Source organism: Rutilus rutilus (genome assembly GCF_951802725.1).
Source record: "Rutilus rutilus genome assembly, chromosome: 17".
Taxonomy (NCBI): domain Eukaryota; kingdom Metazoa; phylum Chordata; class Actinopteri; order Cypriniformes; family Leuciscidae; genus Rutilus; species Rutilus rutilus.
In genome coordinates this window covers 17705695-17723580 of record NC_140230.1, presented here as the reverse complement: position 1 = coordinate 17723580, position 17886 = coordinate 17705695, and the positions used below count along the sequence as shown (strand labels likewise).

The following is a 17886-nucleotide window of genomic DNA, read 5'->3' as shown; positions in this document are numbered from 1 at the left end:
TCCGAGAACAATTGTAACGCCTCTAAGATAATGGAAACCATTATGAACTCCCTTGGCCTTTAGAGTAGACAAGGATACCTTTCTATGGATGTCTTTATAAAGGGTCTGTACAGTCCTTAAAAAGGACTTTGGTACAGTTTTCACCCATTCTTGACCAAAGCCGAAACACCGAAAATGTTATTTATTACTGATGTGATGTTGAACCCGCAGAGTCCCAGATGACGCATTTTTGCAAGTAGGCTGTACTTTAGAGGAATTCTATTGGTGGAGTTGAAAAGTGCTGTGGACCAATGACATCGCGCTTTGTTGAGACGTTAAAAATAACATTTCTGACAGATACGAAAGGACTGGGCCATAAATCGGTGAGTTGTTTATTTTATACAACGGGAACAATGTTTTTTTTTTTAAAGAGTAATCCAAGGTTACCTACAGTATCTGTAATTTAATAATACCTGACATCTCGGAGACTCGACTGGGGGAGACATTCGCCCTTTGCTAACGGGCGGATTCCGCCAAACTACCACCGAAGAAGCGCGTGCCGCCCTTCTTCGGCGCTTCTCGCTCGCTCGCGCTATGCTTTCAATGTTTGAGCGCGACCGAGCACCCACAGCGGCTGCACTTTGAACACATAACGGTCAATAAACCAAAGACTGTAGTTCTGTAAATATATATTTATAACATATGAACTGTTGTTTAGTTAAAGCTAGCAGGCTAAAAGCTAGCAGGCCAGCAGAGGCCGCTGGTTGAGGCTGTTGGCTAACCGGTGTTAGTTAGCTTGTGTCGGGTGCTGTGATCGTGCTGCTGTCCATCCAAATCCTCCAAGTGTAACACAAGTTTGGTGGAAGAGAGAAACCCTTGTAGTCAATTAACCGGTTTTGGTGTTTGATATAGACATCGTTAATGGTGTATTATCATTATAACTGAAGTTCAAGAGATTCATTAATATCGGTTGTTTTATGACATTAACTATTATTTATAAAGTGTCCTATGACTGATTTGCAAATCCGTTATTAATGATTTTACATCTGCTTTTTGACAGTACTGTCTAGAAGGCAAAAATGACTTTTCTTAAAAATAGTTTTGTCTAAAATTCAAGTAAAATCACACGTATTATAAATAATAACAGTAGTAGTTTTAGTAATGTAAAAATGTATATAAATATAATTACAGCTCAATATTAAATAACTATTAAGTATTATACCATTTTTTATTTTACTTATTAACTTAATGAATACTATTGTTTCCTTTTGAACAGTAATATTTGGTGATTGTTGGGTATTATCATCCATTGCTGGATCTGTTTAGAGACCTACCTAACTTTACCTGATGATTTTTTAAAATATATATTGTTAACCTCGTATTGAAGAAGACAAATATTGGTCATTGATCTGTAACTATTACTGAATAAATTGGCCAGGTTAACCTTACTGACATAAACTATACAGGCCATTGCCTTCTAGTGAAAGGAGGGATCATTTCATATCCAGATTTTGCAGGGGTGGACAAAGTACACAACTTCCTTACTAGTACAGATATTACTGGTCAAATATTACTCCGTTACAAGTAAAAGTTGTAAAAAAGTACTTAAGTATCAAAAGTAAATGTCAGCGCATTGTTTTATTATTGTTGTATGTAAAACTTACAGTGCCTTATGCCTCTGAATCTATGCCTGCCAACCCTCATATCAATATCATATTTATTTCTAGAACACAGTTCCAGTCGTGGGATTGGATGTGAGATTGAATAAGTGCGCTCAATAATGTCCACAATGGTTTTGGACACCCAAATGGCTGTTCCCTCAAATAGTGCCGTATTTAAAGTTTTTTGGCTTTTAGTATGAATATGTAAGCCTTACTGTTATCTATAAGCTAGTGTGCTCCAAAACAATGACAGAATTCGCATTTAGAAGACCAAACCCAACGTTGAAACTGAAAATCAGGTTGATGTCAGAATCCAACGTCAGATTGACATTAATCTCCAATTTTGGACAGACGTTGTGTTGTGGTTGAAAATGAAATCGGGTTGACATCAGAAACCAACATCAGTCGGGTTCTGACGTCAACCCGACTTTCATTTCCAACCAAAATCATCCCCTGACTGACGTCACTACTTTCTACTCAAGGACCTTGACAGAAATGTAGTTGAGTAAAAAGTACGCTATTTGTCTTTCAAATGTAGAGAAGTTAAAGTAAAAAGTTTCCAGAAAAAATAATACTCAAGTAAAGTACAGATACTCAAAAAGTGTACTTAAGTACAGTACTCAAGTAAATGTACTTTTTTACTGTCCACCTCTGAGATTTTGTTGTTTACATACATTTAGGTGCAGCTTTGTTTTTCATATGTTTATGATTGTCAGGATGAATTTGACTCCCATTTAAGCTTGCTCTGTGACATTTCAGCTGTAATTATTTAGTCTTTTGTGCTGTCTTGATAAATTATGCTGAGTGAAACTAATGAGCATGGCTTTGTTTTTACCACAGTTTGCACGTCATGTAGCGCTCAGCCCCCTCATGATAACACTGATAACATGCTGTAAGGACAATTCACTTGCCATCTGCAATGGAATGTCTATTATTTCACATTCATCCTCCTTTTTTTCTTAAAACAATCCAGTCCATCCTCTTCCTGTGGCCTCATGGAGGTGTGTGGCATGCAGCCGAATCAGCCAAAAAAGCATTGCTGGTTTTAAACAGATGTAGTAACGCCAAAGGCTGCATTTATTTGATCAAATAGTAATTTTGTGAAATATTAGGCTACAGTTTAAAATAAATGTTTTCAATTTCAATATGTTTAAAATGTAATTTATTCCTCTGCTGGCAAAGCTGAATTACTCCAGTCTTCTCTTTAGTCAAGAGAAGTTTGTTGCTCAAGGAAGATTTCTTCTTATTCAATTTTTTTTTGTGGAAACTGAAACTTGTTGAAACTGATTCTTTGCTGATTAGAAACTTCAAAAGTTTCTTTGATAAATTTAATGCAAAAAACAAAACAAAACCAAAAAAACCTAGGTCTACATTACCGACAACAAACTTTGAAAAAATGACTATTGTAGGTAAAATAACTTTAATCCTTATAAGTAAAGAAATGAAGACTGTCAAAATATATATATTTTTAATAATCACAATTACTTAATGTAATAATGTTGAATACAATAATTTTGTCGAAAAAAGGAGCCTATGCATTAAACTTTCTAAAAGTTATCTTTCTTTTTTTTGTTAAATGAATGTTAAAGGGATAGTTCACCCAAAAATGAAAATTCTGTCATCATTTACTCACCCTTAAGTTGTTCCAAACCTGTATGAATTTCTTCTGCTGAACACAAAAGAAGACATTTTGAAGAATGTCGACCAAACAGTTGATGGACCCCATTGACTTCCATAGTATGGAAATAAAAAATACTATGGAAGTCAATGGGGCTCATCAACTGTTTGGTTACAAACATTCTTCAAAATGTCTTCTTTTTCAGAAATTTCATTTTTGGGTGAACTATCCCTTTAAGTGCTAAATATGTATTTAAAAGATTTAGTAGGATTGCTGCAGTTTATTTTTCTTTGTACTTTTTCTGTTGCATCAAAAGAGGGCGCTGTTATTGGAATCAGACCTTTAACGTTTTACCCTTTTATCAAATGTTTTCATTTCTTGGCTTTATAGAAATGTGTATTATTGTTTTATATCAACATATTCTTGTTTGTTTCGAGCAGCCATGGAGTCGTCTTCAGTGTACATGTGCTTTCCCTGTTATCGGGAGTTTCCCACACTAGAGGAAGTGCTTGCACATCAGATGACCTGCACTGCAGAGACTCCACAACTCCTGCCCAACGAGACGCCTCTCGAGGCTGCAGCCGCCGCTGCTGGTCTATCACAGGTACACACACACACTTCACCCCTAAACTAATTCAAAGGTTTATCTTTCTGATTAAACTCGGCAGTCCACATAGGAAGTCATCTCTTTCCTAAGAGTCACATGACGTAGATGGATTTGTCAAATTCCTTCTCATTAAATAATAATTTTTCTTTGTGGTGTTCCTCAGCGTTATCTCTAAATGGGGTGCATTAACATGCGTTTCCTGAAAGCCAGGGAAAAATGTAATCTATTTTATTCCCTTAAAACCCCTTGAACTCGTAACTATAATTATCTCAAATAGACTAGAAAATTTGAAGAGCAGCTTCCCGTAATCCTGAATGGTGAACTGAAAGGATATGTAAAAGGATCATTTTGTAAGCGTGTGTTTTTTTTTTTGCGCAGCTTCTAATTTGCCTCTTCACTACAGGGGGGAAATTAGGCACTTGAGATTCTGTCATTTACGTTCTGATGTGAATGCACTTTTACTGTAGTTGTTGTAAAAACACTCAAGTTTGAATGTGTTTATAATGATTTGAATTGCTCCCTTCAAGCTAGTTATTAGTCACAGTTGAAAAAGACATTTTCTGTCTTTCTGCTTTTTAAACAAGTAGCAAATCACCACAAAAAAGTGAATCAAATGAGAAAATGTGCCTTTTTCATTATTGCGTTGTTACAGACGAGTCCTCCCACACAACTATAGCTATTTCTCTATATCAAGGTTTTTATGTATTTTATATTAATATATTTTTTTATTTACTTTTTTTTTTTCACATTTATATTTCTTTGTGTGTATTATATGCACACACACACACACACAGAAAAATCAATGTATGTTTTTACACAGATGTGTAAATTTATTAGGTGTATGTGTGGAAACAAGTATGAATATTATAGATTATTGACAGACACATTACCAAACACATTTTAAAAGTGACATTTATTATAATGGGTTTATGTAAATATTGTTTTAAGTCCACTTAAGTTAAAAGTTATAATGTTTTCTAATTATTATTAAATGTTAAAATGCTAAAAATGCTGTATTGGCTTGTTGTTAGGCCTTATTTTATTCCCAGAAATTGAAAAAAACAACAACTATTTAATAGATGCAAATAGAAGTAAAACCCAATTACAACCCAAGGAACAATTTATTGATTTTCAAGTATATCCAAAAGCAAGACCCACACTTATGACTCAGACACAGAGACAAATAAAGACATGAGGTGACGTGAAGATATGTTGTTTTTTTTAGCATTAGTTATTTTATTACATGTTTTTATATCAATAGTTTTCACCTTATTTTTAGTATTATATTATAATGCTGCTCCATATCAGCTGGTGGACGAGACGAGGCTGCAGTCTGTTCTGCCCATTCGCAGTGTCATCGTCTCTTTGACTTTGTTTTTAGATCTCCATCTGCTCTTATCTCATTTGAAACATCCACGCTGAAAATAGATACAACATAAGTGCATCTGCCCATCCGATTTATGGATGTCCTCAGCAAAACCTCACTGTCTCTCTGACTCATCCTCTCTACTCTTAATACCCTCTCATCAAGATGGCTTAAGTGGGTGCTTAAACTATTAAAAAAAACAAAAAAAACACACACAAACAGTTTTGTGCCATGTCAGTTCAATAGGCTGTCGCAGCCGGTTGCATCAAATGACGGTAGCACGGACCCCCACGCCGTGCCCTTAGTAACAGTGAATGTTAGCTTGAATTGAGTGTGACATGAGCTAACTCTTTGAGTGGGTTTTTACATTCGGCATCTGGGTGTTTCCTTTCTGTGACTGTGTTCAGGGAGAAGATGAATCTGTTTGTACTTTTTAGTGTATATAAAATATTAAAGGAGTTGTACAATGCTGGTACAAGAGGACATAATGTCCACACTGAAAAGCTGGGAATAAAATCTAATTTAAACCTGCAAAAAAAAAAAAAAAAAAAAAATTTGAATAATTTTTACAAACACGTCAGTATGTTTTTAGACTCCCTGGAGAATTTATAATAAGTCTATGACAAATTGTCTAGTATCAATGATAAAGAGAAGGAAAAATCGTTTTCAAATGTTTTAAACGCATGTGTGTAATTTTAATTCATATAATATATATCAAAATGAATTATAGTTCAGAAATCAAAACATGCAAATCCTAGTAGGGGTTTATTCAATTAATTGTAGTTAAGAGTAGCATTTTTAACTGTATTTATAAAAATAAAAATAAATCTAACTAAACAAATGACCATCAGATCTTTGACCCAAATTCCTTCTACAATTGTCATAGCATGTAATCAGATAACTTGATGTGTATGTTTTCTGTCATCTCACTAGGTGGCGATGCAGGCTATGTCCGTTCCCCAGATCCAGACTCAGACAGCTGTTGATTTGTCTACTCTGCTAGCACAGAAGAAAACTTTTCAGTCCGATGCTCCGCGTGTTCTGTACCAGTGCGCTGACTGTGAGGTTCTCTTTGATGCGCTGTCACTGTGGCAACAGCACCGCAAGATGGGCTGTTGTCTGGAGACGGGACCTGGTCCTGGAGGAGAACAGAGTGAAGAAACTCTCGAAACAGTAGCCCAAACGCTGCCTGGCCAGCCAGAATATGAGGACGCTGAGCAGGCACACGAACAGATGGAGGTGACAGAAGGAGGACAGGAGGGCACTAGTCAAGTATTTGTGGAGGTTTCTGAAAGAGTTGCGACACCTGCAATCTCTCAGCAGGGCGTAGCAGGCGACAGTGTCCCCAATGAACCTCCAGAGGTCCCGGTCACCCAGGAAGCTGTGCCCGTGGAGACCTCGGCTCAAGAGAACAGCCCCGTCACAAGGCGAAGGGGGCAGAAGAAGGCCAAACCCCCCTCCAGCTTGCTCTGCGTGGAGTGTGGACAAAGCTTCAGTATGGTTCCAGAGCTCGTGACTCACCGCAAGACTCAGCATGGCTTGAAAGACGCCCTACACCGGTGCACGGTGTGCGGAGAGGGCTTCCTCAACACCACTCTTTTCCTCTATCACCGTAAGCAGCACCGCTCAGAGGTGGAGGACGAACCCAAGCAGGCACCACCTACCATTCCACAGCTTTCCACAGCCATGCTGGAGGCCCCAGGCGAGGGACTTTTGCTTTTAGCCACAGCGGGAGAAGGCCAGAGCCTAATGGAGGTGACCACTCTGGAACAGACCATTACTGAGACCCCTGGAGCACATGTGGAGGTTGAGGTGGACAGCGATGGGATGAGAGGAACTGAGGCTCTCCAGACCGAGCAGGAACCTGCGGTGGAAGGCACCGAGATTTTGGTGGAGGAAAGAGACGGAGCTAAGCAGGACGAAGGAATGGAGGTGGTCATTGATAAGATGGAGATGGAAATGAGCACTATGGTTGAGGAGACCCAAGCAGAAGTGGAAAGTAATGCCATAGAGGAATCTGTGACGGGACCCTCCTCTGCTTTCCTCTGCCATCAGTGCGGATCTGTTTTCACTTGCGATCAGGAGTTGGCCACACACCGCAGAACCGAGCACGGCCTGGAGGCGGCGTTGCACACTTGCACTGAGTGTGGGGCTGAGTTCATGAGCACCACGCAGTTCCTGTACCATCGCCGGGAGCATAAGAACACAACTGCGGGACATCAACCCGCTGCTGAAGTGAAAAGCAGACTCTACCCTACTGCAGCTCCAGCTATTGTTGTGAAACCCAGAGACAGCGTGAACCTCAGGCAACCAGGTCAGACTGAGTGCACACAACACAATTCCAAAGAGACCTACTAAGTAGGATATCCGTACATGCTCTGTTGTTTGGGCGGTTTTCTAACTGATAATGTTTATGGTTCTAGGCTGCGCTGGGTCTTAAAATAGTCAGACCTCAGTACATTAAGTTACTCAGAAGAGAACTTTTGTACAATTGAGAAATTGTTGAAAACCATGCTTAAAGGGCTAGTTACCCAAGTCTGACATTATTTACTCACCCTCAAGTTGTTCCAAACCTGCATGAATATCTTTTCTTCTGCAGAACATAAAACATATATTTTGCAGAATGTTGATAACCAATCCATTTTGGTTACTATTGTTAATTCCTTTTTATTTTATTTTATGTATTATTTTATGTTCCTCCGAAGAATGAAAGTTATACAGTTTAGAACAACTATCCCTTTGAGTAAAAGTTTTAAAGTTACTGATTAATTATGTTTTTGAAAGCACCAAATTAATTACTTGAATCAGAGCTTTTCAGTTTGGGATCTGGGAGCTGTGTAATATTTCAGAGAGGGAAAAAAAAGTCATTTATGCAGAATAAACAATTTGCATAGTCTTATTCTGCTTTATAGTGACTGATCAGAAACTATGATAATAATGATAACTATTTTATTCTATTTTACAGATACTATTGTAATAGAAAATAAGAAATAAAGTAATTGCTTAAAATGCTTAAAACAAAAAAGGAATTAATAGACTGGAATAGAATGCATAGAGTCAGATTTTTTGCAGTGATGCCAACTTTATGTATCTGGACATTTTTTGATCCACAGCTCGCAAGAACATATTAAATGTATTATATTACACTATCTTTCAAAAAATTGGGGTCTGTGAAATTTTGTAATGTTTTTGAAAGAAGTCTTATGCTCAAAAAGGCTACATTTATTTGATTAAACCGTAATATTCTGAAATATCATCATAATTTTATTAATATGTGAAACTGATACCTGCTAAGTACAAATTTCTAGTATCTGATAGTGACAGATTGTGATATGGTACATTACTTAATCAGTATTTCACAATGTTCATAATGTTTAAGCCTGTAACGTATCAAATGAATTTGATATTACATGGACAGTCTCTTCTGTTTAGATTCCCCATTAACCGTGTTTCTGTCAACAGCAGCAGCAACAGCAGCAGCAGCAGCAGCTGGAGACGGTGCCATTGAGGCCCCCGCCAAGCTGAGCCGCGACTGGTCACGCACCGCCCTGCCCCACGAGTGCCCACACTGTGGCCAGGGCTTTACACGGCGCAGCCGCCTGCGTGAGCATGTGTTCCAGCACACGGGCGAGAAACTCTTCAACTGCAAAATTTGCAAAAAGAGCTTCCCAACTCCGGCCAACCTGCTGCGTCACAACCTGACCCACGGAGGATCCCGCATATTCAACTGCCCCCTCTGTGACAAGCGCTTCTTCCAGCCGACGTCACTTAAACGGCACATGCTGATTCACCAGGGGAAACCCCAGGAACGCAGGGTCAGAGGCAGAGGGAAAGGCAAGGGACAGTCAAGTGATGGGCGTCTACACATCTGCCCAGAGTGCCCAGCCAGCTTCAAGTTTGAGTCCCAGCTGAAGAGTCACAGGTCTGTGTTTTTTTTTCTAAATTCATTATTTGCTCACCGTCATACATTTCTTCTGCAAAACAAATTTTTTTAATTTTTTTTTATGAATTAATTTTTTTTGTCTGTGCAATGAAAGTGAATGGGGTCCAAAACACAGAAAAAAAAAAAAACACTTTCAAAAATATCTTCTTTTGTTTTCAAACAGATCAAACAGCCTTTTAGAATGACACAACTGTCTCTTTAAATAAATTCATCCTCCTCCATAGCTTGTTCCCAGAGTTGATTGATATTAAATCTGACTGTAAATAGAGATGGAAAGGTATGAGTAGTCAGCAAGAACCTAAATTGTCTGGCGACGCTTACAAATCCGATTTGGTTTTCAAATCCGATCTTTAGGAGCGACTGTCCGCACTGTGATTTAGCAAGTGATGAAATCTGATCCGTTTGTTCAGAGACGGTGTAGTCAGTATCCGAAGCATCAACATGGCTTGCTGGAGTAATGATGTAAGGAAGCGTCACCACGATGCCAGACTTTCTCAAACAACAAGTCAAACTAGCTGTCAGTGTGGGAAGAGAGGACGGAAAGCTGCTTCTTCTCCTGTCTATCATGACAGCTCTCTGCGGTGCTGAACTATGAGGCGTGTGAACAGATGCATTTTGTGTATATAGTGAAAATTATGTATACAGTTGTAAACATGGAAAGTATTACGTGTGTTTTTTGTTTTTTTTGTGCAACAGATAGGCCATTTTATTTGAGTGGGAACTAAAGATGACACCAGACCAATCACAGAGATGTTTCTGTTGGTTAACAAGCTCTGTTAGTGCCCTTCCTTGTTATGGTCTGTGACCCTACAGGTTTTTCTGTACCAGAAACACTTTGCCTGTCAAACCGTACAACGTCAGGAAGAGGTCTGATTAGTCTCTTAGAGAAGTGATCAATTAAACAAGTCCCTCTGACATTTCTCACTGACTCCCATGTGATGTATTTAGCAATGCCTTCATTTGACAGCCAGTCAATGTGAATCTTGCAGAAATCCGAACAGGAGCACTAAACAGTCACCCTGGACATTTAGCATCTTACTGTTGTGTTTATAGGATGTGGCTTTGCTTTTGCTGCTGGAAAAATGATAAAATAATACTAAAGAAAAGGGTGGCAGATGCAAAAAAAGTCAGCAAAGATGCATTAAACTAATCAAATTTGTCAGGAAATACAGTTATTATGTTTCAATAGATTTCTATTTAAAAATAAGCGCTATTAATTGTTTTAAACTTTCAATTGATCAATGAATCTTGAAAAAAATAAATAATTAAGCAGCACAACTGTTTTCAACACTGATGATTAGAAATGTTTCTTGAGCACTAAATCAGCATATTAGAAATGAGTGGAAATTAATGAGGGGTGAGTTGAAAGATTGAGTGTTCCCAGTACAGAAAACAAAAGAAATGTAGCTAAACATCATGCTAAGTTATATTTGAGAATAGTTCATCTACGAAAGGCTTTGATGATGTTTTGACACCAATAATAGGTTTTCATATACATTTTTGGTTGTGGTTCTGTATTTAGTTTTTCTGCTGTTTAGCCATAAATTAATATGTAATTTGAATTACAATTGAAAAAATGTTCTTATTAAAATGTTTGCATAGCTGAACACTTAGGGAGCTGCTGATGGGGGAAAAAATCAATAGAGTGAAAGCTTCTTTCTACTGAAGTACCTTAATGATGGTCTAGTGCAGTGGTTCTCAATTCCAGTCCTCGTGACCCACTGCTCTGCACATTTTGTAGGTCTCTCTTATCTGACACACTCAGTTCAGTTCATGGAGTCTCTCCTAACGAGCTGATGATCTGGTTCAGGTGTGTTAAATAAGGGAGACATACAAAATGTGCAGAGCAGTGGGTCATGAGGACTGGAATTGAGAACTACTGGTCTAGTGTGAGATATGACTCCTTCCCTTACACGATTACAGTCTTTAGTGTCATCAGCATTTTTACTACATTTGAACGTGCTGTTGAATGGGAATTACCCCGGTATAAGTTGAATTCTTCTAAACGAGTTCAATAACCAGAATTGCAGAATGCCCTTTTATAATACATTATGTAAGATTATAATGCCTATCTAATTATTTTAAACTCTATTCACAGGGGCTTTCATTACTGAATTTCTGATAATGGTCTGTGGCACAGGAGTAAAACACATTAATGCTGCATTAGTACAGGGCTATTATCTCTGAAACATCAAAGTTTCTTGGTTTTCCAGAGCACTGATACAGCTAATAAGCATATGTCAGTAATTTACTGAAATTGCGTTCTTAATTGAAATGTCAATAATTAAAAAAGAAATTCTCTTTTTTTCTTTTCTTTTTTTCCCCAATCATTTTACTGAGGGCACTGGTTAAGATGACATTGCCATGATTCTGAGACGTAAATATGAGCAGTAATTATTGATGTCAGCAATAATTACTAAGGACCCTGGTGATTAGGATCCCAATGCGAGTGGGCTTTAAGACATTAATAGAGGCTGCCACTCTCCCGCACGCCTATGTTTAATGACTTTTCTTCAGCTCAAAGTTGAAGCTGCATTGTTTTTCCTTGATGTTAATTATACCTTTATGCGAGTGCATGACTGTGTGCCTTATGAAATGTGGGTGAATTCAAACGTGGCTTTTCTCACATAGCGATTGTTTCTGGATTGGCTCCAGGGATTGCAAGATGCAGCCTTTCTTATTCACTTTCTCTCTTTTTTTCCCTGTTCTAGACTCCTACACACCAGCCATCCCTTCCCTTGCAGTGTGTGCGGGGAGGCATTTATACGACGCAAAGAGCTGGACCTCCACTCTCTCATCCACCAAGGTCAGCCTACAGGAAACAATTACACATTCAGCCTTTTGTCCTTACGAGCTCTCATTCACACACTATTTCTTTTGCGCTCATGCGTTAGGATTAGGGCTGTCGTTTGATTAAAAATGTAATCAAATTAATTAAACCATATACCGATTAATTAAATTAAGCACATATCAATATTTGCTGAGAAAAGGCTCCAAATTAAGATATTTCAAAGGCATTATATCATTGTGGCAGACAAAAGCATTGAATAGACATTACAAAAAGTAGCTTTAGAAGTCTAATGTATTGTCTGTATATAAAATTAATAATTGTATTATTTTGTTTTTATTATATACATAATAATTCTAGTGAATATAATATATATATATATATATATATATATATATATATATATATAAATGTAATTTATTTGGTTAATATATCTCTCTCACTCTCTCTCTATTTATATATGTATATGTGTGTGTGTGTGTGTATGTATATATATATATATGTATATATATATATATATATATATATATATATATATATATATATATATACACACCGCGTATACTAAATGAGGCAATTGTGTTGCTTTCAAGCTATTTTAAAGCATTAAGAAATTAATTTTCAAGGTAAAAACATTGAAATATGTCATTTTGGTGATCAAAGATTAGTTTTCAGGGATCAAATCATTGACTACAGGGGGACTTTAATTGTTTTAAATATATAGGCTTCTAAAGCTACTTTTTGTAATGGCTATTCTATATATTAAATGCAGTAAATGATCATAGACATCCCTAATACACTCACAAACTCACTCAATTCTCCACAGCTCTGTCTGGGTTCATGTTTGTGTATCTGACCATACACACACCAACTCTTTGACAGACCTGTTAAATGAATGAGCTTTCATCGATTCCTTCCCAGTAAATAGATGGGTTCAGAGGTGACATTGATCAGGATGGCTTGTGTGTGTATTGATAAGATCAGCTGCTGATCACTATCACCTCTGATCAGAGCCTCTTACATGTATCAGTCCCCTGCCGCAGATGTTCCTCCCTTCAGCTAAGCAGAGGGAGAGAATGAAGCAGGATCATTTTTTTGTATAGATGTAAACAAGGGAGTGCAGGGTTGCTTAGTAGAAGCTTTTAAAAGCATGTAAAGGTCAGTGAAGCAGTCACCGTCTGATAGTTTGAATGCTCTGCATCTAAACATCACATCACCTGATGTGACCTCCATAAAGTGCTGTTATTTCTGTGTATGCGCTGTGCATTCTGTGAAATGTCTGTTTAAGCTGCCCTCCCTCTGATTGGTGCTGTGTAAAATAGGGGGATCTTTTTGTGCGCTCACGTTTGTTGCTCTCTTTGTCTGCAGCCCTCTTTTCAGATAAGGAACAAACAATACGTGTTTGTTTTTATTCATTTGATAAGAAGCCACAGATGTATTTTTGCTTGAGTGTGTGTAAGGAAACGTGTGCATAAACATAAGTATCTCTCATGTGCAATACATCAGAAGCCAAGGACTAGAGGGTCTGTGTGGCTGTCCATTTCTCTTATTGTAGATAAGAGCTTTTTATGTGAGTGGGGTAAGTTGGCCACTTTTAACTTAAGTTGTCCTCTAGTCAAGGAGAAATGAGAGAGAAGTAAAACTGTGACTATAACATATGACCATAGAAATTTTAAGGTCCATTGGCACAACTTTCCCCACATTAGTGGGTAAAATGTGTAATTTAAAGGGCTAGGTTGAATTGTTAGGTAATGTCAATGATTCATATTTCAATAGCATTTGTTAGAAGAGCCACTGGCACAGTTTACCCTGAAGCATCTGACACACTTACCCACAGCTACCATTTTGGATAAAACATTTTTTTTAATGGCTTAATGGATTGACATTTCATTAAGAACCTGGATAAATGTGCTTTTATATAAAATAAATGTTTACCTGCATGTAGAAAATGTACTTAAGCATGCAAAAAATTAAACTAAAAGCTTAATCTCTCAATCAAATATTTGATGGACCTTTTCTAAATATGGTCATGTGAAAAGAAAAGGGTTGCACAGTTGCTATTGTAGTATTTTTATGGTATTTTGGGATATCAAAAGCTGGACGAAAATACCAAGTTGCGCATAAAATCTTAAAATGCAGGTAAAGTGTATTTTATATCAATTGAGGCAGATAATTTGTTGTATCCATTAAGAAGACGTGCGTAAACTACGATGGAAACACATTTACCAAATAAATTCCTTGATGCGCAACAATAAACTTGTGACTTTGTCTCAGCAGATCATATGATTGGATAACTGGACTAACCAGAAGACCAATTTCATTGCACAGCATTTCAAATGTTGTTTTAGTCATTCTGAAATGCCTGAGCCAAGTCTGTTATCAAAATGAATTGGTATAATTACCTCCCAGAACTCAACTGTCTTTCACAATTGTGTTCCCACACATCAGGCATCCGCCTCCGAACGAAAGATAACATGACGGTGTTTGTTTCATCTGTGCGCTCTCTGAGGTGAAAATAGTTTATTATGTTAGAAAAAAGAGCTACAGTGACTTTCCCGATTGCAGCATCTTCCATTTTTATTATTGAGAATTTGCACCAGTTTCCCATGAAGTGGTGATTTTGTTTTCTTGAACACGTGATATGGAAATGGTGCTTTTTTTGCACATTTTGTATGCCCCGCTCTCAAACCCCTGCATTCCCTCTGTCTTTGTTTGTAGATAAAGAACCAAAGACGTGTCCTAACTGCGGCTCTCAGTTCCTGAATCAGACCGTGCTGGACACACACCTGCAGCGCTGCACGGGGGAGGAGACGGGACGCCGCAGATATAAAGGTCAGGGAAGGGGCAAAGTGGGAGGTCAGCTGGAGTGCGATATGTGCGGCCATCGCTGTGTGACTCAGGATGGTCTCGACCTGCATCGCCTCTCCCACACGGGTCAGACACCCCTGCGGTGCCCGCTCACCCCCTGCAGACGGCGCTTCGCCTCCAGTGCTGCTTTAGGGGAGCACCTCGTGGCTCACTGCTGTGGAGCATTAGGCAAAAGAAACGCCCCGCGCCGCTTCACCTGTGAGTTCTGCGGGAAGGAGTTTGCCTATGCGTCCACCTTCACCGTTCACATGAGAACGCACACCAACGAAAGACCCTTTGAGGTACGTTTCTTTCAGGAAAGAGAGAACCTGAATGGCTCAAATATGTGCTGGTTCCAGTGTTCATGTTTATTTCAATCTTTTGTTTAGGTTTTGTCATGCATAAAAGTCCTTTAATTTAAACATTTTGTCAATTTTAATATTATTCATATATATATTACTGTTACAGGTCCCGGGCAGTCGGGAGGACTGTAAGCAGTTTAAAAACTTAACAGTAAATGAGAGAGACAATAGTTAGTGGTTGCTTAAAGGTCCTCTTTGTTGTCTTTTAATCAACATTGTACTTCAGAGTCATTAAGACACTTTGAATATATAACATATAGATATTTAAATCAAATCACAATAAATAAGTAAATAAATAAATCAAGATAGGAGCCAAACCATATGTACAGACATGCTCTAGCCTAATTCACACAACTGGCTAAACTCGTAAGTATACACGAATGGACTTCTTTATGACAAAAGCATGTATGTATATGATATGTATATATATATACACATGACATTAAAACATGTAAATAAACATTTGATATGAAAATTAATGAATTTAATAACTAACCTTAACAGTAAATGAGAGAGAGAGAGACAATAGTTAGTGGTTGCTTAAAGGTCCTCTTTGTTGTCTGAGGATGCACTGCAATCGTCACGGCAACTCCACTCTCTCAACTACCAACCAGAATTCGGAAAATGCAGCTGAGCTGCCCAATGTAAACTCACTACAATAATAAAACTTATATATAATATATATACAAGTAAACTGAAATAGACATGTGTAGGTAATAAAAGAAAGAAAGAAAGAAAGAAAGAAAGAAAGAAAGAAAGAAAGAAAGAAAGAAAGAAAGAAAGAAAGAAAGAAAGAAAGAAAGAAAGAAAGAAAGAAAGGAATATATACAAACAATCCAATATCCCTGTGACCCGGCTAAATTCAGGGTGGTCACATTACCATTCAATATCATTAGTATAATCATAATGATATTACCATTACATATCATTAGTACATTTTATTTTTTATTTTTGTTGAAAGAAATTTAAACTTTTATTCAGAAAGGATGCATTCAATTGTTTAAAAGTAAGAGTAAAGACCTTTTATAATTTTACTAAATATTTCTATTTCAAATAAATGCTGTTCTTTGAACTTTCGATTCATCAAAGAATCCTGAAAAAAATATTACCATTTCCACAAAAATATTAAGCAGCAACTGATTTCAACATTGATATTAAGAAATGTTTCTTGGGCATCAAAGCAGCATATTAAAATATTTTCTGAAGGATCATATGACTGAAGACTGGAGTAATGATGCTGAAAATTCAGCGTAGCCATCATAGAAATACATTACATTTATAAATAAATTTAAATATTAAAACTTTTAATGTATCCTTGGTGAGCATAAGAGACTAATAATTTTTTTTTTTTTTTTTTAAGTATAAATATTTAAGAAATTTAAACATAATTAAAAAATATATTTATCAACATTTACCTAAGCTATTAAATAGTTGATAAAATATTTTATGCTTATTTATTTGCTTTTATACTTATTTATTTACATTTACATGTTGCAAACTTATATTTATCATAACATTTTTTACGCCATACATTTTTTGTTTTTTCACAAGAATTTTGTCAGATCTTTGTAATAAAAATCATATGTTCATATCATTTTCGTCTTGTCTACACATCATCAGTCATAATCAGAAAATCTTTCATCATCAAAATATTTTCACACTTTCTCACATCTGTTTCAGTGCACTCATTGTGGGAAGCGTTTCCGGCAGCTTCCGCACCTGCAGGATCACGAGCGCATTCACAGCGGCGAGCGGCCGTTCACGTGCTGGGTGTGCGGTAAAAGCTTCAGTGTGGCAGCCAGGCTAACGGAGCACGCCCGCGTGCACAGCGGAGAACGCCCGTACGTCTGCCCTCGCTGTCCCACCGCCTTCCGCTCACGACCCAACCTCGACAAACACATGCGTCTGCACGCCAACGACCCCGTGGACCCTTCTGCACAGCTGGATGATGATGCAGCAGTACAGACCATCCTCTTAGTACAGGAGTCTGCCTCATCTTCACCATCCTCCTCGTCCGCCATGCCCGTGATCCAAGAGGGCATGTTGGTGGCAGAGGAAGGCAACTCTGTGGTCTTCCTGCACCCTAACCTTAGCATGCCCAGCATCACTGTGCCCTCTATAAATGTTCCCAACATCTCTGTAGTGGCAGGTCAGGATGTGCCTCACACTATTGAGGTTATTTTAGAGGAGACTGTGTAAAGATGATGTGGGGGGGGTATCAACCTAACATGATTTAGTTTTTTTTTTGGAAAGGCAGATTCAGCAATAGATAAACAACTGGTCAGGACTTAAGTCTATTTGTACGTGTGGATTTGTGAGAGACGCCTCTTTGACTAGGATATATTTTGCTTTTGTGATATAGATGTACAAGGATTCAGCATCTTTACCCTGGAGAAAACCAAATCACAAAGCCTTTTGTAATTAAATTTGCCTCTGTAATTACGCTTTAATTTTACCTTTTCATTTGAGTATTTTATTTGCCTTTAATACGAAAAGTGGACCATCATTTGTGGTGTTAAATTTTAATAAAAAGCTTGAGCTTGTTGGGGTCTGTTAATGTTTCATTTAAAGAGATTTTTAAGTGTGCACACAGGAATACAGTCGCTGAAAGTGTTCTTGTCAGCTCACCGATGACTGCGCATGAAGCTTGGGCCAGTCAGGGAAAAATTGTTTTTGCTGATCAATTTGAATGAAATGAAGGTGCAATGACACAAT

The 17886-nt window shown here is 37.7% G+C and overlaps 1 protein-coding gene across 2 annotated transcripts; it reads left to right on the top strand.

Moving 5' to 3' along the window:
* Nucleotides 1-289: 289 nt before the first annotated feature.
* Nucleotides 290-17714, top strand: znf574 (zinc finger protein 574). Of its 2 annotated transcripts, none has more exons than XM_084385191.1 (7): nt 290-362; nt 3699-3862; nt 6165-7545; nt 8697-9153; nt 11886-11980; nt 14681-15111; nt 16852-17714. In XM_084385191.1, exons 2-7 carry the CDS (start codon nt 3701-3703, stop codon nt 17368-17370), a joined length of 3045 nt encoding a protein of 1014 aa, XP_084241317.1. In that variant the 5' UTR covers nt 290-362; nt 3699-3700; the 3' UTR covers nt 17371-17714. The 2 variants fall into 2 exon arrangements, with proteins under 2 accessions (XP_084241317.1, XP_084241316.1); XM_084385190.1 differs by having other exon boundaries at nt 8694-9153.
* Nucleotides 17715-17886: the final 172 nt, after the last annotated feature.

Excerpts from the sequence above, each read along its gene's own strand:
- znf574 (XM_084385190.1), top strand. The coding sequence starts at position 3,701 with ATGGAGTCGTCTTCAGTGTACATGTGCTTTCCCTGTTATCGGGAGTTT. Across the intron at positions 7,546-8,693 it reads CGTGAACCTCAGGCAACCAG|CAGCAGCAACAGCAGCAGCA; the intron begins GTCAGACTGAGT and ends TTCTGTCAACAG. Across the intron at positions 9,154-11,885 it reads TCCCAGCTGAAGAGTCACAG|ACTCCTACACACCAGCCATC; the intron begins GTCTGTGTTTTT and ends TCCCTGTTCTAG.